The following is a 23,001-nucleotide window of genomic DNA, read 5'->3' as shown; positions in this document are numbered from 1 at the left end:
GTGGCTATACATCATCATCATTGGGCCTGAGCTTCAGTTGCACACTACACATGAGCAACCTCCCCCTCTGGTTGACTCTCCCCTCCTGTCTAAAAGGACGTAAACATCACTTCATCTATTATGTCATCCTGTTTAAGAAATCATACCCACTCTCAAAGACAAAGACCCGGGGACAAAAGCTGCCTTCTGTTCACTCCCTTCCCAACCCAGTGTCCTGCCAGTCCCTCCACCCAGCTCCTCTCCTTTGTATCCCCTCCCTCTCTCTGGCTGGGGTGCCTTTCCCTGTGAGGACAGAGGCTCAATGAATGTTTAGGGTGTACATGAACCAGTGAGAAGGGTATTTTTTTACTGTTTATGTTTCTACATTCTTGAATAAGCTACGAAAATCTAGCTCTCTGTGTGTGTGTGTGTGTGTGTGTGTGTGTGTGTGTGAGAGAGAGAGAGAGAGAGAGAGAGAGAGAGAGAGAGAGAGATACAAGAATTCAAAAATTAACTGTTTTATTTCTGTTTTACAGCTAAGTTCTTTCACATTGAAAAATACGATTCCAATTCCATATTATCTTGTTACAGAGTACCAATAAAATGACAGATTCCTAATTAGTTTTACAAAATAGCAAAGCCCTTTCTCTTTAGTTAAATAACAATAAACGTGTGACCTGTGTCATTTGTAAAGTTAGGTTCTGAAGCTAATAAACATTCTACTTAAAGTAACATTTTAAAATACCAAAAATAAAAGAAGATACATTTCTAAGTCACCCCAATGGAACAGAGACACAAAGATGCCATTCACTATGATTCCCTCATCCCCAGTCAGGCCCTGCACTAAGTGCTTAGATTACGACTGCCCCCCTAAAACACAAAGTAAAGAAATCTGCCCTGGATTTCAGTCAAGGCAGAAGAAGCCACTGGGCATGGCAGAAGAGCTTGCACTGGCCATGGCAGTAGTATCATCTGTGGTCCTAACTCTGGCCTGGGCTCTCTGTTCCTCCTCTCTCAAAGCCTCCTGATAGAAGTGTGTGAAGGATCTGGGGTCACCCCCACTGACCTGGGACAAAAACTCCAGGACTTTCAACTTGGTGGTCTCAGCGTGGGCCCTGGGACCCCACAGGAACTCGTACCGTGCAGGATCGCTGTTGGGCACCTGCCGGTACTCCAGGTACTGTTCCTGCACCCAAACTCTGGTGAGGAGCTCCCTGGGCTCCCCATAGATGCTATGCTCCATCCCCGCATGCACCCCCATGGCATTCAGTGCTTCCCATATCCTCTCTTCGGGGACACAATCATCCTCCAAGACGATTATACTAAGGATGAGTATCAGCAGGCCCGTCTTGGGCATACTGTGCTCATCGCTCACCATCCCATCATAGGAGAGGCCCAGGTTGGTGACTAGGACATAGGTGTGGCTGGTGGGGTCCACTTCCTTCACATCAATGCCATAAACCAGCTGCATGCACTCAGAGGCCTCCCTAAAGATTACAGCAAAGTGGTCCTGGTGCTCTCTGATGATGCTACTCAGCATTTCTGCCCTTGTGGTCTGCTCCTTTGTGCGATACTTCAGGAGCAGGAACCCCACCAGATCAGCTACCTTATCATTAATCACACATCTGGGCAAGGACTCTGTACCTGGCAGGGCCCAGGAGGTACTCGGACCCCCCCCTTCTTCGCTGATGGATTGGCTCAAGGGAGCAGCAGCGGCAAGGGCAGTAGGGGAGGCATGGGCACTTGGAGAGCTCACGGGAGAACTCGGTGCCCCAGCAGCAGCAGGAACCTCCTCCTCCTCCTCATTCTCTTCCTCCTCCACATTCTCCTCCTGCTCCTCCCCCCCCTCCTCTGAGGTGCTTGGGTTACTTGAAAGCAGAGGATAGCAAGAGGAAGAGGTGGAGGAGGAGGAAGAGGAAGCAACAGGGGTGGAGGAGGAGGAGGAAGAATCCTCTTCCACAGGCACGGGAATCTCAAGCGAGGAGCGTTGACTCTTTGGAACTCGAGGCATGATGACTCCTGTCAGGCAGCCACAGGAGTGCGGGCAGGAGGTGCGCAATGAGGACTCACAGGCCTGGGGGAGAGAGGAAGGGTAAGTGGCCTCAGCTGAGTACACCCTTGGCCACTGTGAGAAAGGGGGACTACAGGTCTCCTCTTTAGGGGTGCTCTTGGGCCTCACTGGGGTCTCTCCTCCTGGGTGGCCTGTACCCTAAGATCCTGAATGAGGAAGTCAGATGGCTCTTTGGGGTACAGCCGGCATAGGCCAGGGTTCTGTGGCTGGCAGTGGGGTGGGGTCGGGTACTGAGGGCGTTCTCATCGATTCTGGCATGGGGGAGACCCTAGGGACACATTCTAGGTCAGGGCAGGCACCTCACCTTGACTGCTGGCACTGCCTGGACCTCCTCTGCTCTGTGACCTGTGTTTTGTGCCTCAGACCTAGGCCTTTATCTCCTGGTTCCTGGAGTCCCTGTAAGAGGAAACGAGGAAACACCTCAGCGTGCAGGTGGCATGCACAGCCATGGGCCTCCAGTGCTGACAACAGGGAGGCCGGGATGCTGTGAGGTCCCCACTGTTCTGGGCTGGATGGTCTCCTGCGTCCTCCCTCGGCATCCTCTCCTTTCCCCTGGCAGGGCCTGGAACCTCCCCTTGCTGGACCTGAGGCAAAACTCTCAGAACAAGGCTACATACCCCTGAAACTGAACAGAAGAAAGTGAGGGGGCCCCGCAGCAGACCACACCTGCCCAGAACCTCCCACGGGATACAGTATGTCATGGCCAAACTCTGTGGGGTCTATCCGTCCTGGGACGGGGAATCCCCTCAGTCCTAACTGTGACATCTGACAGGGTCTTGGATAACTTCCTGTGCTGACCGGAGGCCACTTACCTTCAGACTGAAATGCTCACCTTCCTGAGTCACTGGTGGAGGACGTGAGGGACAGCACGGCTAGCCACCACGTTCCACTTTCTCTCCTGGCTGACAGAAGTGGCAAAGTAGGGCTGGGACTCCCCCTGTTGTGATGTGAGGGGTTCCCTCAGTCCTCAGCTGAACCTTGAAAAGAGACAGCAAGACTCGGGAGCAGGGGAGGAGCATTAGGGTTCCTTCTGTCTTTCCTCAGATTGCTCACCTGCAAAGAGGTCAGGGTCCGGGCCACCTCCCCCTCCTCCTTTGCTGACCTGCATGTGCTCCCCTCAGTCCAGGTCTCTCACCTATCTGAGGCCCCCCCTTCCCCCCCCTCCAGCCACATCAGAGTGCTCTCAGTTGGACAGCCCTGCCTGGTGTGTCAGAGCTGAAAGTGGAAGTGGGGTGCATGTCTGTGAGGCCCACATTTGTTCTGGAGGACAATTCTCCCTCCTTCCTCCCGCATGGTCAATAGCTTGGCCACTTGCAGTGCCCGAGTGTCCTGGCTCTGCTGTCCATACGCCTCACCCTTTGTGTAAGGCCAGACCTCTTTCATCTTCCTGAGAGCAAAGGGAGCGGGAGAAGCCATGGGAAAGCGATTCCAGAAATCCCAGGGCTGAGAGCAGGTGCGGGCTTCTGTGGGGTTCCCACTGTGGTGGGATCCAAGGTTCCCTCAGTTCTCCCTTAGGATCCTCCCTTGACTCTGGCAGGTGCTGGCCCCACCCTCTGCTGATGTGAGGTCCTGCTCTTTATACCCAAGCCCCAGACTGTCAGACCCAGATGCACCAATGAGGAAATGCCCCCTAGGATCATCCTCCACGAGGCCTGCCGGATGGACTATGGAGGGCCCTGGGCCCACCCTCTGCCGTTCTCAAGTATTGTTCCCGGTACCGACCCGGTTGTGGTTGTGCAAGTCAGCGCAAGCTGTGTGTGGTCATCCTCCAGCGGGATCCCAGCACTGACTCTGGTTTGGTTTCCAGGGTCCCTGCATCCTCCCTCAGGGTCCTCACCTTGGCTATGGCAGGTCCCTGGCCCACCATCTGCCGAGATGGGGTCCTGCTCCCTGTACAGAACCCCCAGAGTCTCTGAGAGCAGCCAGGACTGACTCTGGTCTAGCTTCCAGGGTCCCTGGCCCACCATCTGCCGAGATGGGGTCCTGCTCCCTGAACAGAACCCCCAGAGTCTCTGAGAGCAGGACTGACTCTGGTCTAGCTTCCAGGGTCCCTGGCCCACCAACTGCCGAGATGGGGTCCTCCTCCCTGTACGGAACCCCCAGAGTCTCTGAGAGCAGGACTGACTCTGGTCTAAGTTCCAGGGTCCCTGGCCCACCATCTGCCGAGATGGGGTCCTCCTCCCTGTACTGAACCCCAGAGTCTCTGAGACCAGGACTGGAAGCGGAAGGGAGGAAGGGGGTGTGTTCATCCTCACAGGTGGCCCCCATCTGCTCTGGCAGGCGCCGGCCCCGCCCTGTGCTGTCGGGGGTCCTCATCCTCACAGCCACCCCCAGAGACTCTCAGACCCGCCTGCGGAGGTCAGGTAATGTCCCGCGTGTGCCCCTCCCGAGTCCTGCGGGCTGGCTCTGTGGGGGTCTGGGGTCCTCCCATCCCTGACTGCCCTCTGACCAGGACTCTCGGAAGCTGCTCTGCCCTCCATGCGGAGGAGAGGCCCAGCTCCTTACCACCGCCCCTTCCCAGCCCCCGCTGTGCAGTCGGGGCAGCCCGCATGGCCACCCGCCATGGGGCCCCTCGCAGAGGACAGCAGGGGCACCTGTGCGGCTTCCCGCTGCGGTGCGGTGGGACCCGGGTGCTCACTGGGACTCCCGCAGGGCCCAGCCCGCCTCAGCCCCAGTGAGGTCCGCCCCACCCGGGCAAGCCCCGCAAGGCCCGCGTCATGGGAGCCCATGGGAAGGTCACAGAGGCTGCCTAGGGCTGTGGGCTTCACCCCCTGCGGGCCCGGGGCTGGCTCTGCTCCTGACGGCAGGGTCCCTGGGTCCAGCCCCGTCTGAGGGACCCGGGTGGCCTCGGGGCCTCCTCCCACGCAGCCGCCCGCCACATGGACCCTGGAGGCCCTGGGCCCTGTGGAGCGACGCGCCTCGCCCCTCACCCCGAGTCCCCAGACCTGGCTGCGCCAACCACGACCGGCCGCGTGTGGCCAGCCCCAGGGGCCTCCCGGGACAGAAACCGTTGTCCCAGGGCCCGGAGTCCCTCGCCTTCCCGGGCACCCTCACCTGGACTCGGGCGGGTCCCGGGCCGCCCTCGGGATGTGAGCGCGGTCAGGATCTCCTGGGCATCCCCAGCGTCTCAGAGACCCGGATGCGGAAGTGAGGAACGTGCTGGGGCAAGGTCTCTGAGACCCGGATGAGGCATGTGTGGTCCCCGTCCCAGAAGCCCTTCCATGTCGAGCCTGTGGTGGGGGCAGGGTCTCTTCCTCCCCCGCTGCTCACCGTGACTCTAGGCAGCTTCTGCCCCCCTCTGCTAACCCGAAGCCCTGCTCTTGATGGGTGTCCCCGCCTGAGGCCCGTCCTGGAAGGCAGGTGGACCCGAACAGAATCGGAGGTTCTGCTGCCTGCCTCAAGGACAGCCAAAAGCAGGGGGCGGGTGCTGCCCAGAAAGGAAAGGATTGATTCCCGAGTCACCTGACCTGGGCCAATGGTGGACTCCTGTCCCAAAGACCACTGTCCTCCTCCTACCTAAGCCCGCCTTTCTTGTTGTTGTCTTCATTGCCAACCGTGTTACAGAGGTCCCCTATTCCTCATGGACCCCTTCCAGCCGGAACCAGCCCCTGCCCCAGGCCTTCACTACACTATTGCCTGTGTCCATGGGTTATGCACCCAAGTTCTTTCTACCTCTCAGGATCTATTTTCTTCATCAGTTAATTTGCTCTTTGGACCCCACATATGAGTGAGATCCTGTGATACTTGCCTTTCTGGCTTATTTCGCTTAGCATAATAGCCCCTGGGTCCCTCCATGATGTCTCAAAGGGCAACAGAGCCTTTTTTTTTTTTTTTTTTTTTTTTTTTACTGCTGTACAGTGTTCCATGGTATAGATGTACTACAGCTTTTTTTACCCACTCATCTGCTGATGGGCACTTAGGCTGTTTCCAGATCTTAGCTATTGTAAATTGTGCTGCTACCACTATAGGGGTGTGTATATTCTTCCTGATTGGTGTTTCGGGTTCCTTGGGATATATTTCCAGAAGTGGGATTACTGGGTCAAATGGGAGTTCTATTTTTAATTTTTTGAGGAAACTCCATACTGTTTTCCACAGTGGCTGCACAAGTCTGCATTCCTACCAGCAGTGTACTAGGGCTCCCGTTTCTCCACATCCTTGTCAGCACTTGTCATTTGTTGATTGGTTGATGGTAGCTATCCTAACAGGTGTGAGGTGATACCTCATTGTCATTTTACTCTGCACCTCTCCGATGATCGGGGACTTTGAGTATTTTATCATGTCTCTTAGCCATCTGTATGTCCACTTTGGAGAAGTGTCTATTTAGTCCTTTGCCCATTTTAAAATTGGATTGTCTTCCTTTTGTTAAGTTGTATGAGTTCCTTATATATTTTTGGTTATTAACCCTTTACCAAATGTATCATTGGCAAATATGTTCTTCCATACAGTGAGCTCCCTTTTCATTTTGTTGATGTTGTCTTTTGCTGTGCAGAAGCTTTGCATTTTGATATAGTCCCATTTGTTTATTTTCTCTTTTGTTTCCCTTATCCTAGGTCTTAGGAGATGCATTGGCGAACATATTGCTAAGAGAGAAGTCTGAGATTTTGCTGCCTTTGGTTTCTTCTAGGATTTTTATGCTTAAGACTTTAATCCATTTGAGTTTATTCTTGTGTATGATGCAAGTTGGTGGTCTAGTTTCATTGTTTTGCATGTGCCCGTCCAACTTTCCCAACATTGTTTATTGAAGAGCATGCCTTGATTCCATTGTATCCTCTTGTATCCTTTGTCAAATATTAATTGAATGTAATGTCTTGGGTTGATTTTTGGCATCTCTGTTTTGTTGCATTGATCTATATGCCTGTTCTTCTGCCAGTACCAAGCTGTTTTGATTACAGCGGTTTTGCAGTATAACTTGATATCTGATAGTGTGGTCACTCCAACTTTGTTCTGCTTTCTCAAGATGGCTCTGGCTATTCAGGGTCTTTTTTTGCTTCCATGTAAACTTTTAGAGTATTTGTTCTAGATCTGTAAATATGCCATTGGTATTTTAATAGGGTATGCATCTAATCTATAGATTGCTTTGGGTGGTATGGACATTTTAATGATATTAATTCTAGCAATCCATGAACACGGTATATTCTTCCACTTCTGTATATCACCCCCTATCTCTTTTTTCAGTGTCCTGTAGTTTTCTGAGTACAAGTCTTTTATCTCCTTGGTTAACTTTATTCCTCAGTACTTATTTTTTTGTTGTTGTTGCAATGGTAAGTGGGATTTTTTGTTGTTGTTGTTTAGTTTCTCTTTCTGAGAATTCATTGTTGGTGTGTAAAACTGCCATCTAGTTCTGGGTATTAATTTTGTATCCTGCTACATTGCTAAAGTCATTTATTAAGCCAAGTAGTTGGTTGGTGGAGTCCTAGGGTTTTCTATGTAGAATATCATGTCATCTGCAAATAATGACAATTTTACTTCCTCCTTTCCAATTTGGATGCCTTTTGTTTCTTCCTCTTGTCTGACTGCTGTGGCTGAGACTTCCAGTACTATTTATAATAATAAAAGCGTAATATGCTAATTAGACCAGACCCCTGAATGAACTTTCGGACATCATTCCGGGCATCCTTCTGGAGGAAGCCACTGTGGCGGGGGCTGAGGCAGGGGCAGTTACAGGTGATCAGGCTGGGAGGCGAGCAGTTATGGACAATGAGGCAGGCAGGCAGAGTCATTAGGGGCGATCAGGCAGGCAGGCAAGTGGGTAAGGGTCATGAGGCAGGCAGGCAGACGTGGTTGGTGCAATTAGGCAGGCAGGCGAGTGGTTAGGGGAGATCAGGCCATCATCTGAGCAGTTAGGTGCAATCAGCAGGCAGAGGGCAGGTGAGTGGTTAAGAGCCAGCAGCCCCAGATTGAAAGATGGATTCTCACTGATTCAGTTTTGGAAGATTGTATATTTCTGTGAATTTGTCCACTTAATCCACATTGTTCAGCTTATTGGCATAAGGATTTTCATAGTATTTTCTTACAATCCTTTGTATTTCTGTGGGGTCAATTGTTACCTCACTTCTTTTGTTTCTGATTTTACTTTTTTGGGTCTTCTCTCTTTGTTTCTTGAATGTGGTTAAAGGTTCATCAGTCTTGTTTATATTTTCAAAGAATTAACTCTTGGTTTCATTGATCATTTATATTATACTTTTCATCTGTATGTCATTTATATCTGCTCTGACTTTTATGTATTTACTTCCTCCTACTTGCTCAGAGCTTTTCTTGTTGTTCTCTAATTTTTAAGTTGTATGGTTAAATATTTTATTAAATTTTTTTCTTTTTTTGGATGTAGGTTTGTAAGTGCTATGAACTTCCCTCTCAGGACTACTTTGCTGTGTCCCATAGATTTTGATTTGTTGTGTGGTACTTTTCTTTTGCTTCCAGGAAGTTATTTATTTCTTTTTTGATCTTGTTAGTAAGTCACTCATTGTTTAGTAACATGCTATTTAGCCTCCATGTGTTTGAATATTTGTGAGTGTTTTTACTGTAACTGATTTCTAATTTCATGCCATTTATTTAGGAGCACCTAAATAAAGAAAATTAAAAAAAAAACATTAGAGGATTTGAAGGGAAAGATCAACAGCAATGAAGTCATAGTAGGGGACTTTAATAGCCCACAGACTTCACTGCATAGGTATTCCAGACAAAAAATTACCAAGAAAACAGTGACTCTAAATGGCAGACAGGTTCAGGTGAATTTAAATGACATTTACAGAATATTTCACCCCAAAGCTGCAGAATATAAGTTCTTCTGATGTTCACATGTGTTATTCTCAAAGATAGACCACATGTTAAAACACAAAACAAGTCTCTACAAGTTCAAGAAGACTAAAATCATAACAAGCATCTTCTCGGATAACAATGGCATGAAATTAGAAAAAGCTGCCACCCCCAGCTTCTTTACAATCAACCCCAGCAGAGGGAATCACAGTTTCCCAAGTACCCTGGCTCAGGCCATGCACATCATTTTTTAACTAAGGTATTACATATGTGTCCTTATCCCCCCATTGCTCTCCTCCACCCCCCACTCATGCCCTCACCCCCTGGCCTCTGTGTCCATTGGTTAGGCCTATATGCTTGCATACAAGTCCTTTGGTGGATCTCCCCCCCGCCTTACCTCCACTCTGCCCTACCTTCCCTCTGAGGTTTGATGGTCTGATCAATGCTTCTTTGTCTTTGGATCTGTTTTTGTTCATCCGTTTATGTCGGTCATTATGTTCCATATATGAGTGAAATCATGTGAGGTTTACCGTTCTCTGACTAGGTTATTTCGCTTAGTATAATGCTCTCCAATTCCATCCATGCTGTTGCAAGTACGCTGCGGTAAAAATGAAGTCCATTCACAAGTGAGTGCTGGTCGCTGGAGGCCCACCGCCTCACCTCTTCTGTAACTTGTTTGCAGGATTAGGGGGACACCTAACCCCTTCCTTATATGACTTCAGCTCCTACACTATCATCCTGTGGGTGGATATGCCCTGCTTATGTTAGTGTGCCCACTACTAACACAGGGCCTTCCAGAGGACACAGGCTCAGTGAATGTCTGGGGAGTAAATGAACCACTGAGCAGGGGTCGTCTTTATTCAGATGAAATCCCCCCCCCTTTCTTGCCAGAACCAAGGATCCTTGGAGAAGCTGTTTCATGGAAAGACAGATGAGAATATATAAGAAGCAAAAATTAACAACCTTTTGCTTTTATTTTTCTATTTCTTAACTCCATGGATTTTACTGCTGAGTTCTTACACATTTCCAAGGAAATCCTATTATAATGTCATGTTATCTAGATTGGGATCACAAACTAGGATGGGAAGGGTCCCAATTTTCATTACACAGTAGCAAATCTCTTACTCTTGAGCTGGACATGCAGAAATATATATGTGATCAATGTCATTTACAAACTTACATGCTAAAAGTTTATGAAAACTTCTACGTAAAGGAACATTAGAAAATTTCCTTAAAAATTCACAAAATAATAAATCATAAATTTCTCAATCACAATAGGAACCTAAACCTTTCCCTGGGCCTCACTACTGGTTTGTTCTCAAACAGAGTTGAAAATTGGATGCACTTTATGCCCAGCAAAAGAAGTTAATGCACATGGACCTGAAAAGTGCCTGGATGCAACTCTGGCTCAGGCATAGTGTTTCTTATTGCACTCAGGCTCTTCAGGCAGGCGTGGGAGGAGATGGAAATCCCTACTAACCGTGTGCATAAACTTGAGGGCTTTCACCGTGGTGGTCTCAGCGTGGGCCCTGGGGCCCCACAGGATCTCATAGCATGCAGGATCGCTATTGGGCACCTGGCGGTACACCAGGTACTGTTCCTGCACCCAAACTTTGGTGATGAGCTCCCTGGGCTCCCCATAGAGCCAATGTACCTTCCCATCATGCAACCCTAAATCATTCAGTACAGCCCAGATTTTCTCCTCAGTGGTATAATCACTCTCTGAGGCGATCACACACAGAAGTGTGACCAGGAGGCCTGTGTTGGGAAATCTGTGCTCATCGCTCACCATCCCATCATAGGTTAGCCCCAAGGACATAGGTGTGGGTACTGGGGTCTACTTCCCTCACAACAATACCGAAAACCAACTCAGTGCACTCAACGGCCGCACTGAAGAGCTCAGGAAAGTGCTCCTGGTGCTCTTTGATGACACTACTCAGTATTCTGCCTTTGTGGTTGGCTCCTTTGCACGATATTTCAGGAGCAGGAACTCCACCATTTCCATCATCTTTGAACGCAGTGATTTGTGGAGCAAGAAATCGGCATCATCTTCAGGGCCTCCCTCAGTGTTTGGACCCTCTTCATTTTGGATGCTGGAGCTCTCACCTTCAGATTGGCTGCATGGAAAGGCTTCCATGGCATGGGGGGAGGGGCAGGCACGCTGAGGACTCTGGGGAGGACTTGGTGTCTCAGCAGCAGACACCTCCTCTAGGCTGTCTATAAACAGGACTGAGGGGGAGGAGGAGAGAGACAGGGCATCTTCCTCCTCCTCCTCCTCCTGCATAGCCCAGAACAGCTCCTCCGCCACCAAGTCGGGGATCTCAACTGGGTACGGAAAGTCTTCCTCAGGCTTCCACGGCTCACTCATATGATGACCAGGCATGATGACTCGTGCTCGAACAGTGACCGAGTGTGAGCAGAAGATGGGCGATGAGGAACCACGGGCCTGGGGAAGAGTGGGAGTGAGAGAGGCATGAGCTGAGAAACACACCCTAGGCGGCTCTGACAAAGGTGACTTCCAGGTCTCTCCTTTAGGGGTGTACATGGGACTCACAGGGCTCACTCCTGATCAGCCTGCCCACTAAGAACCTGAAGTAGGAAGTGACATGACTGTTCAGGGTATAGAAGGCACAGCACAGGGTTCTGTAGCTGATGGTGGGGTGTGGAGGTGTCAGGCAATGTGAGGACCCTCTGACACGGGTGGGGAGCCCATGGGGACATATTCATGGTCGGCACATCACCTTAATTCCTAGCACTTCCTGGCCTCCTGCTGCTCTGTGACCTGAGAATATGTAGAGTAGACCAAGGCCTTCACCTCCTCCAATCCGGGGCCTCTTCTGGAGGGAACAAAAGGGCACCTCAGCATGCACATGGCAAGCACATTCCTGGGACCCCAAAGCTGACAGGAGGGGCGGCAGGACTCTCTGAGGTCCCCTCTGTTGTGGGTGGGAGGTTCCTCTTTGCACGTAGGATACCCACCTTTCCCCTGCCAGAGCCTGGCCCCTCACTGCCTTCTGCTGGCCTGAGGTCAAATGCTCAGAACAAGACCACACACACCTGACACTTCAGTGAAGAAACTGAGGGGGCTCCACATGTGATCCCTCTCCCAGAGGATCAAGAAGGGGTGACTGAAGATTTGGGTCCATCTACCCTGGGTTAAGGCTCTGATCACTTCTCACCATGACGCTCTGCAGGGTTTCAGACCACTCTCTCTGCTGACTGAGCCCAATCTCCTTAGACTTAGGCTTCACCTCCCTGAGGTACAGGAGTAGGAAGTGAGCTGAGCTAATCCAGGCACTATTCCGAGTTTCCCCATTGCTGACAGAGGAGGCAGGGTAGGTCTGGCTTCCCATGTGCTCTGCTTCCCTTCAAGGCTCACCTTGATTCCTTGCAGGAACTGGGACTCCTCTCTCTGCTGACAAAATGTGGTTCGGTGGATGATAGGATGTGTGGTCTCACACCAAGGTCCTCACCTTCCTGAGAGCTCTGAGACAAAAGTGAACAGGAGCTCCATCTGTCCCCACCCTTGTCCAGGTTCCCACACAACTAACACCAGGGCCTGGGCCCATCCGCTCTGGGTACAGAGTTCCCTTAGTCTGGCCTGAGGATACTTGCCTTTCTTCCTGGCCTGGCCTGGATCTGAATCCGGCTGAACTGATTTCACCCTGAATAACTTTCCTCAGTGAGAAAAGCTCAGGAGGAGCAGGCATGTGGAAAGGGAGAGCATGTCACACCCTGCCTGGGGAATCTGGATGCTGAGGACAGGACACTCCCTGATGCTGAGGGCTCTCTTCTGTTCTCAGGGAGCACATAGCTGCAGTTTCCCACAAGGAAGCATTCACACCTTTATGACCCTTCCACAACCTCAGCTTCTCTTTGCATGAACTGAAGTCATTCCCTCTGACCAAGGCCCTGTCCTTCCCGAGTGCCCTGAGACAAACCTGTGAAGGAACCAGCTCTGCAGACCCATGCCAGGCCTTTCCCAGGGCTGACAGCAGCACAGACTGGGTTCAGGGCACCCATTGTCTGGAGTGTGGTATCCTCCTTCCTCCCCGAGCTACCCAGGTTTACTCGGAGAGTGCCTGGGACCTTTCCCTTCCGCTGAACTGAGAATGAATACTGCAGGCAATGCCCACCATCTCTCAGAGACCTCCAAGGTGGACTTCAAGACACACCACATTGACTATCGTGCCGAGTCACCCAGTTGTGCCAGCAGAGCCTAAGCCAGCTGGTCCCTGTTTTTACTGGGGTGGGAGGTACCACCATCCTGCCTCAAGACCCACACTTTAATTACCAGCATTGCCTGGCACACCTCCCATGTTGCCCTGAATCCAGCACCTTCAGGAAAATGCCCTCACCTCCCTTTGCCACTCCTAAGGTAGAAGTTTGGAAGCAACCCAAATCCACAGGCCTACCATGAGGCTTGCAGGTGCTGCTGGCAGGAAGAGGGACACTGCGGACACTTATGGCCTTGGCCAAGCCTCGGGCATACATACTTCAAGGTGTGCTAGGGGCTTCCTGAGTCCTAACTCGGCTCCTCACCTGGTATCCTGGCAGAGCCCTGCAGCCCCCTTCTTTGCCCACCTGGAGCCTGACCCCTCAGAGCTCAGGGGGTGGAGTCCGCTTGTCTTCCTGCAGGATCCTCACCGTGACTCCTGGCTGGAGCTGGAACCTCCTCTCTGTCAACCTGAGAGGCCCAAGTCAGGAATAGAGCCTGTGGTCATGGACACGGGGCCTCCCAGGGTTCAAAGTAGGGGTAATGTGGGACATCTCTGTTGTGGGGTCCCGGGTCCCTCAGTCTTCCCTTTGCATGTTCACCTGGACTCGGGGCAAGACCCGGGTCCTCCCCTCTGCCGCCTTTGTGGTTCCCCCTGAACTGCCAGGGCTGACATCAGGTCTGGGCTTCTGCGCTTCCTCTCTGCATGGTCACCCACCATAGGGCCTCCCAACACTTTGAGCAGGGCAGACTTCTGTGGACTCCCCTCCGGTTAGGGTTCCTGGATTCCCCCAGTCCTCCCTGGGGGTCCTCGCCTTGACTCTTCCCTCTGCCCACCTGAGACCGGGCTCCTTACACCGAAACCCAGAGCTTGTCAGACCTGGATTTGAAAGTCAGGAAAATCACCTTGACTCTGGGCAGTGCTTCTGCATCCCTTCTGTGGACCTGAGGGAGGCCCTACAGTTTTCATCAAGTTTCCAGTCTCCCTCAGACCTGCATGCTGTAATCAGGAGACACCCCATGCGGTCACCAGCCCTGTGCCCTTCCAAGGCCGAGAGCAAGGTGGGGCTTTGTGCAGCCTCTACACTGGGAGTCCTGGGTCCCCTCTGTCCTGACACAGGGTCCCCATCATGACCCTGGCAGGTCCTGGGTCCTTCCTCTGCCTCCCTGGGGCTGGTTTGTGTACGAAACCCCACAGTGTCACAGACCCTGATTTGAAGGCATTAAATGCCACTTGAGTCCGGTTAGTACTACTGCCCTCCTCTCTGTGGACCTGATTCCCTATCTGGCTTTTTTCATTTTTATTTTTTAATTTTTTAGTAATTCTTTATTATTGAAAGTACTAGAGGCCTGGTGCACGAAATTTATGCAAGAGTAGGCCTTCCTTGCCCTGGATGTTGGCACCAGGTTCCCTCTGGCACCTGAGACCTGGGCTTCTCTCAGAGCCCTGGCTTCCGGCCCTGGCTTCCTGAGGAAGGACTCCCGAAGGGTGTCCCGTCTAATTAGCATATAATGCTTTTATTATTATAGATTACAAATGACCCCCTCCACCCCACCCCTGTCCCCTTCCCCCGCCCTCACCACCCAATCATTGTGTCCATGGGCCATGCATATATGCACACAAGGTTCTTGGTTGATTACTTCCCACCCTCCCCACCTGCCCTCTGAGATTCCCCAATCTGTCCCATGCTTGCATGTGTCTGTATCTATTTGGTTCATCAGTTTACTTTGTAACTTTGATTCCACATATGAGTGTGATCATGTGATATTTATCTTCCTCTGACTGGCTTATTTCACTTAGCACGATATTCTCCAGGTCCCTCCATGCTGTCTCAAAGGGTAAGAGACCCTTCCCTTTATACAGCTGCATAGTATTCCATGGCATACATGTACCACGGCTTTTTCATCAGGTCATTGATGGGCACCTGGGCTGTTTCCACATCTCAGCTATTGTAAATTGTGCTGCTATGAACATAGGGGTGCATACATTCTTTCTCATTGGTATTTCCGGTTTCTTAGGGAAATATTCCTAGAAGTGTGATTCCCTACACTTTTCACCAAGTCCTGAGTCTCACTCAGTCCTGGATACAGAAGTCAGGAAACTTGGCACTTGGTCTTTTACCAGGGAACATCCCCAGGCTGATAGCAGCGTAGGGTTTATGGGGTCCCCTGGTTGTGGGGTTCAGGGTGCCCTCCATCCTCCTGTGGCTGTGTTCCTTACAGTGAGCCCCAGCCTATCTCAGACCTGCATGCGGAAGTCAGGACACACCTCAAAGGGTCATCTGACATGGGGTCTCCCATGGCTCATAGCAGGGGAAGCCCTTTATGGGGTCCCCTATATTGTGGGGTCCTGGGCCCGTCTGTTCTCTCTCAGCGGACTTGTGGCTCTGCTCCTTACACCAAACCCAATGCGTGAGATCACCCCTCCCCTACCCCCAGGAGGCCTGCCCAATGGACACTGTTCTGGGGTCCAGGACCCCAGTCTCCCTCAGGGTCCTCAACCTGACAGCAGCAGGACATGGGGGCCCCCCTGTGCTGCCTGAAGCCCTGCTCCTTCTACCAAAGCCCCAGTGTCTCTCAGACCCAATGCAGAAATCACACAGCACAATGCGTGAGCTCACCCCTCCCCCACCCCCAGGAGGCCTGCCCGATAGTTACTGTTCTAGGGTCCAGGCCCCCAGTCTCCCTCAGGGTCCCCACACTGACTCCGGGCAGGTCCCGGACCCCCTCTGCCGACCTGAGACGCCGCCATGACACGGAGCCGCCCGAGGGTCTCAGACCTGGAGGACCCGGAAGTCAGGCCTGGCGGCTTGTGGTCCCCCCGCGCCTTGGGTCCCCCGGGACTGACTGCTCTGGGCCCAGAGTCACCTTGTCCCCCCCACGGCCTCACCGTGAGGCCTGCAGGTCCTGGGACCCTCCCTCTGTGAACCGGGAGGCCGGACCCCCCGCACGGAGGCCCTCACCCCGAGACCCCAGGGGAGGCCTGTGGGCCTCACTCCCCAGGGCTCCCGGCAGGGGCTGAACTAGCTCCCGGGGACCTCCGTCTGGTCCTCAACCTGATTCCAGGCAGAGCCTGGGCCCGCTGGTGCCGACCTGAGATTGCACCCCCTCATTGCCTGTCCTGTCTACCGACCCGAAGCCGGCCTCCCCAAGATGGCGCTCAGCTCCCCCAGGCTTCTCAGGAGGAAGTCAATGAGTCAGTGACATCACTTCAGGAAACCAATTGTGGGGTCACCCAGGCCTGCTGACTGGGGCGGAGTTCTGCTCCTTTGTGCCCAGCCCCCCCTTCTGGTCCCTACCTGGGCTGGATGGCCTGGGCCCCCACCCTGTGCTGACCTGGGTCTGTGCCCCTCAGGCCAAGTGCAGGCCTCCCCAGGTGCCTCTGGGTCCTAGAGTCCGGGAGGTGGGCGGGAGTGCGCAGCCGGACAGCCCTGCCTGAGGTACCCGGATCTGACAGGACTACCAGCCTGGCTCCCGGGGTGGGCCCTCTGTGTGGGCGGCTGGAGCCCTCAGTCCTTATTGGAGGGTCCTCACAGCCCTGGCTTGGACACCGTGGTCACATCACGGTTCCCAGAGGGGGTGCTGCAGAGCCGTGGTTCCTGGGGAGCATCAGACCCTACCTGCCTCCCCTGCCCCCACTTCCCATGGTGCCTCTTCCCCAGACCGCCTGGCACTATGGAAACATTGTGTTCTACATGTTTCCTTTCAGTAAAATCGCTGAGCTACAGCAGGGATTTGGAGCGGGCCTGTGGTTTCGGGGTTATCTGTCTACCTTTGCTTGTCATTGCAGGCTTTTTTCCTTTTTGATCCTCATTCATAGTAATTATTACATTTTGCACCTCTACCTAGTTTGTATACATTTTATTTATGCATACATCTTTGCATATATGTATATGCACGCATAAATCTGGATATATAGTGTATGTGTACACATATAGCCTAAATGTTGATCAGGTGTGTTTATATATCTATAGGTGCCCATACTACATACCTAAATATATATTGCTATGGTGATCTTCCATACAGTTTATTATGCATTTGAGTAATCCAGATCTCCATTTTTGAATTTTCTAGCTAGATGATCATATTATCAACAGGTACTGTTTGTTTCTCTTACATATTCATACCTCATATTTACTTTTATACCCACAGCCCACATCTCTGACTTGTCCCTGCCTTTAATGGAAATGCTTTTAATGTTTCACACTTAAGTAGGTTGCTCTCAATTTTAGGAAATGGAAATTCCCTTTTGGCTAAGTTTGTTCAAAGTTATTTCCCTGAACTCATATTAAAGTTGTTTATTTGTCTGTGGGTTTTTTTGTGGGATTTTTTGTTTTGTGTGTGTGTGTGTGTGTGTGTGTGTGTGTGTGTGTGTGTGTGTGTGTTTTGCAAGGATCTCTCTCTGTAGCCATTGGCATGAAAAAAAATTTTTTTCTACTGTATTTTGTGTGCATAGACTTGCAACAGAATTTTTTTATAACATTAAATCCTCATTTTATTTATTGGATATAGGCTGATAGGCTGCTTGTTCATATAATGCACTGTTGAGTTGAATAAGCCATTAGTATGTACAGGCTATTTTATGCTATGTGAATGAACTTGTTCCAAAAGCTCCGTTTGTGGGAATTTCTCAGGATTTTGAATAAAAGAAAGGTAGTCTGGGAGGACGAGTTGTACAATTGCCCATCTTTTTGTATGCTTTGGAAAAGTCAGCATAAGAGTCTGATGAGTTCTCCCTGACCATTTGATAAGACTTCCCTTTGAACCTTTCTTTTTTTCTGGAACATTTGAGGGTGGCTTCAGCTTTGAATCCAAGTTTCAGTTTGTGGCTCTATCAAAGTTTATTCATGAATTCACCTCTTGAAGGAAGACTCGGTTGGGAATTATGAATCAAACTGCTCTAATCATGCATCGTTTTGGTGTTTTTTATGGACCCCAACTTCACTTGATAAAGCTGACGACTAGGGTTTCTGAATCGAATGGCAAGTCCATGTTTGACTTTATCAGAATATGCCAAACTTTCTTCTAAAGTGGCTGTAACATTTTCTTCCCTATTAACAATGAAGGAGAGTTCCTCATCCTCTCCCAAGTTTGGCACTTGCAGGTTTGGGGACTCTAGCCATTCTGATAGCTTTGCAGTTGAATATTTTCTGTAGTTCACATTTGCATTTTCTTCATGAGAAACGATGCTCAGCATGCTTATGTGTGCTTTTAATTTTCTTTAGTGTGTGATCTATGGTATATATCCTGTTTGGTGAAGTGTCCTTAAATCAGTTATATATTTGTATTGGTTTGTTTATTTCCATCAGGTAGTTAAAATTATGTATTTGGGACATGAATTCCTCATGAGATATGGGACTTAAGACATTTTCTCCCTGTCTGTGATTTGCCCAACTTGAGATAGTTTTCATCAGGTATCTCCTCTATAAAGTTACTATTGTTCCTCCCTTTTAGAAGGAAGTCACTGGACACAAGAGACCCTTAAAGAGTGGGGTTATGCCCTAACCGGTTTGGCTCAGTGGATAGAGCGTCAGCCTGCGGACTCAAGGGTCCCAGGTTTGATTCCAGTCAAGGGCATGTACCTTGGTTGCAGGCACATCCCCAATAGGGGGTGAGCAAGAGGCAGCTGATCTTTCTCTCTCATTGATGTTTCTAACTCTCTATCCCTCTCCCTTCCTCTCTGTAAAAAATCAATAAAATACATTTTAAAAAAATAGTGATGTAATGGCCCACCTCATTGGAGAGTGGGTATCTATCTACATGATTGATTTAGAATGCAGATACTCCAAGGGAGATTTTTCTACTCTTACACATTTATGGATTTACTCAAACCCTGATTTATCTCAGTAGGGTATTTGCTTTTTGCTTTGTATGACAATCAATACTACTTTATTTTTTTGTTCAACTTTTTCCATTTTTGGCCATTTGAAGTTCTTTCCATTGATTCCCAAGTATGTCCCCTTGACCTACTTCCAGTATTGTACTTTTTAGCACCACCTCACTTTCTGCCACTACAAGATGTTGTAGGCTGTCTTGTCTGTTCCCTGCTCTAGTCATAGCATAAGCCATCTCCCCATGGATTTCTGCTTCCTTCTATTACAGAATGGTATTAGAAACCTAGAAGTGGGCACTTGGTGGGCTCATGATTCCTGGAGTGTTTTTGTTCTAGCTGTCTCAGTTGAGAGTGAAAGTAAACATAAGTGTGTATATAAGCCTATGTATATACATATATCTATAAATATGTATGTCACCATAGGTGTCTGTGTTAAGCTTAACACAAATTCATACTGATGTCTCCAGCTCTAACCCATTATTACCACAAGGGACCTCTGGTCTGCTCCCCTGGATTATCTCTAACTCTTTACTCTATCAGTGAGAATTCTGGCTCCCAACATCCACAATCCTTATAATTCCTTGGCCACCTCCAGGATATATGTATAGTGGTTTCAGATTGAAAACTAATACCCCTGTGGGAAATACATCTACATTTATGATTCATATATGCTTCTACTCATTAAGGAGTGACAGAGAGAATTAAGGGACATGAAAAATGCAATGTATAACCTAATTTGGTTTCACTACAAACAAAGAAATATGTGGGAGAATTGCAGCCATCTGACTGTGGAAGGAATATAAAGAGGATACACTGGATTGTTGGTTTGTCTGGATGATAAAAATTATGTTTTAAAGTCCTTATGTTTTCAGAGTTTTCACCCTCAGGTATGTAGGACTGAGCTGACTTGGTATCTGAGATTTGGTTCGAAGAGCTTCAGCAAGAAAATTAAAAATGAAGGAAGGAAGTAAAGGAAGAAGGGATAAAGGGAGAAAGGAAGGAATGGAGTGGGTAAGCAAGGAAGAGGAAAAATAAAAGGAGGAAGTGTAACAAGAAGAAATGAATGGAGCACATAAGGCACCATAGCAATGCTCCTGGGTGATAGGAAAACTGGAGTTCTTATTGTTTTCTTTAGTGTTGAGTATGTTTGACAGTTTTATGGAGCAGTTAAACGTGGAGACTTAGCGCCATATCATGAAATAGAGTAGTTAATTACACATATAAATGGGCAATGATAAGGAGGTTATTTAGGTCCTAAGTTGGAGCCAATCATCAGAGTTTATGGACATTCTGGTGGCTCCTTCTGTCTGTTCCAATATGGCTTGTCCCTGAGGCCTGGCCTATATGAATAAGAAAAACCCTTTTAAAATCTTATCAGAGAAACACATGGAAATGCTTTTCATCTAGAAGGCATCAAATGCATGCAGGCTGAATTGTATTTGCACCAAAAAGGAACCGGCTTTCATGGTGAGAGCACAAGGGGTCAAGTCAGAGGGAGTCTTGTGGACAGGCATATGTGATGTGCAGACTACCTGTGGGGGAAGTGCAAACAAGCCTGTAGGAGTTGAGGGTGTGGTCGTGAGCAAGGCCTCCAGGGACTTCACAATGGCCTTGAGCCATTGATGGACACAGAAAGGCTCTGCCTCCACGACATGGACAGTGCTGTTCAGAGGCACAGGTTCAAAAGCTGCCCAGAAAATCGTGTCAATACTGAAAGGGGAAGCCTGGGACAGGAACACAGTGTGGGCCACAGCAAAGATGCAAAGCAGGTGAGGATGCACTCTGAGCTGCCATGAATAACTCACATCTTTCATATGCTGATTGTAACCTCTGCACCACCCAATGAACACACTGACTTTGATTAAGGGGTAGGGACACATGGCAGCTCAAGAGGGCACAGGGAGGCTTTGAGGAGATGATCCCTGTGTCTTGCTCAGCATAGTATGTGGTCTATGGTGAGCTCGCAACTGACATTAATTTGGATTTCAAAGACTCTGTGTTGCGGTTCGATTCTCCAGAGAATATCTCAACTTAAAAGCATCTTGGCCCCCTTAGGGGAATGTCCTTACCTCCTTCCATAAACCATTAATTTCTAGCTCCAGAGCCAGAATCTGCAAGGTGTTTGGAGTCCCAGGCCACAGATTCAGCAAACAGAGGGTCATCACAGCTAGATACCAGATTTCTGGAATGTTCTCCCATTGACATCCAGGACACAAACCCCTTTGGAGTAGACACTGCCTTGTCCAAGCCCTGCAATCCCTCTCTTGCGCCCAGTGTGAGGCTTTGGCATCCTGCATACACAGCCTATAATACATGGGGGAGCCCTTGTTTGAAATGACCTTGCTGCTCAGCAAAGACTTGTGGTCAGCACTGTCATAGAACCACCAGATGTCATCAGACAGGCCTCTGTTGTGTTCTGGATCCATTCAGTGAGGCAGGAACCTTCCTCCTGCCCTCTGCAGTACTGCTATACTGTTGACCAAGAGCCTTGCCCATTCCAGGACAACCTTGCCTTCCCTTCCCTTTATCTCAGAAAAGGGTCACTGGACTTCTGCACCTGCACTCCGGCCCAACCCTGCCAAGTCAATCAGAAACCTGGTGGTGGGGCCTCTCTTCCTGTTGTCTTTCCCTCCACAGGTTCCAGTTCTTCCAGTCCACCTCCATTTCCCGTCCAAGTCCAGAGTGTCCCAGTAGCCCCTATAAAACTACCATCCCTCTGGATGATGACAGCAGATTCCCTATGGGTCTCTTGGTCCCTCCTATGGGTTTCCCACTCTCTTCTGCACCCACTAGTCAGATAAATTTTTTAAACATGCAAGATGAATGTGCTGCCTTGGCTGCTTTTCTCATAGAGTCGTTCAGGCATATTTTTGGTGCAGAAAGTGGAAGTGGGGAGCTTGTTTGGATCATGGGCACTTGCAATGAGTATACGGTCATGGGTGGGCAGGAGGGGAAGGGGTCAACTAGGACTTGGGAGCAATTCATGTGGAGCAGTCAAGTGATGAAGGTCCCTGAGTGCAGGGTAATAGAGTGAAGATGGGAGTGCTTGAGTTTTCCCCCCTTTTCTCCACCTGCCTGGGCCTCCTGGAATCCAGCGATACCTTCCCCTTCCCTAATACAAAAGGCAAACCCTGATCAGGAGGACAAGAGTGTCAGGGAGGGTTGATGATTCTCCCTTCTTGGAGAAACTGAACCCAACCATGGAAACATAGAGTTCTAATAAGGAATTGTCTCACGTGGTTATGGAGGCTCAAGATGCTTTGGGTAAAACTCTCAAGAGGCTTACTTGTGCTTTTTCTGCAGTTGACAACAGCCATCTGAAGGTTTGAGCTGTCTCTTAATAATGTCACACACACCCAATAAATAAACACTTACGACAATGGCCAATATTTGGTACAGTGACAACACCAAATGCTATCAAGGATATGGAATGGCAGGAACTTGCATTCATTACCTGTGGGAAAGCGAAATAGTACAGCCGTATTGGAAGCAGTTTGGGCAGTTTCTTAGTATAGTAAGCATAATTTTAACATATGACTCAGCAACTCCATAAGTATTTACCCCAAGTTGATGATGCTGTATCTGTGTAGGCACATCTATTGTTAAAAATTTACCACTCTGGTTGGGGACCATTGATAATGGCGGAGGGGCATTATACATGTGAGGGAGTAAGGACTTACTAGGATATCTGTATACCATCATATTTATTTTTCTCTGCCATCTAAAAGCGTTGTAAAAAAATAACTCTTAAAACAAACACAATATGAACCATAGAATCCGAACAACAAAATTTGAGCAGGCCCTAAGGGGGACTGAAAATTGTGATGAGCTGGCACTTGTGTCTGGGGTGGGAGTAGGGGGAGTAGGGAAGTTGGGAGGGGCTATAGGCTGTATGACACAGATGACAGGGAAAATAGGAAGAAGGATTTTAAACTTATGCTCTATATCTTGGCACAAATGTGGGGCATTCAGACCACAAATGTCAGTAACCTTAAGGGTATACCACTTCCTTGGGAAAGCTGGGACAGTTGAGGTATGTTATTCAGAGTCTATGCTAATAACCACCTGACAACCATCTTGGTGGGTTAGTGCTGGCTTTTCAAAAATTATTATCTGAATAGTATGTAAAGAACAGACTAATTAGAATAG

General features: G+C 49.5%; 1 protein-coding gene and 1 pseudogene across 1 annotated transcript; both read right to left on the bottom strand.

The window, feature by feature from the left end:
• Positions 1–883: 883 nt before the first annotated feature.
• On the bottom strand, positions 884–4,366 carry LOC132224798 (melanoma-associated antigen 10-like). Its single transcript, XM_059679905.1, has 4 exons — positions 4,111–4,366; positions 3,888–4,040; positions 1,827–1,998; positions 884–1,760 (listed from the first exon to the last, which is right to left on the bottom strand). The coding sequence occupies exons 1-4, from the start codon at positions 4,364–4,366 to the stop codon at positions 884–886; spliced, it is 1,458 nt and encodes a 485-aa protein (XP_059535888.1).
• A 5,845-nt stretch (positions 4,367–10,211) lies between these two features.
• Positions 10,212–11,186, bottom strand: LOC132224797 (melanoma-associated antigen 4-like; annotated as a pseudogene).
• Positions 11,187–23,001: the final 11,815 nt, after the last annotated feature.

The sequence above is a fragment of the Myotis daubentonii genome, chromosome X (genome assembly GCF_963259705.1).
Source record: "Myotis daubentonii chromosome X, mMyoDau2.1, whole genome shotgun sequence".
In the NCBI taxonomy this organism is placed as follows: domain Eukaryota; kingdom Metazoa; phylum Chordata; class Mammalia; order Chiroptera; family Vespertilionidae; genus Myotis; species Myotis daubentonii.
This window is presented reverse-complemented; position numbering and strand designations above follow the sequence as displayed.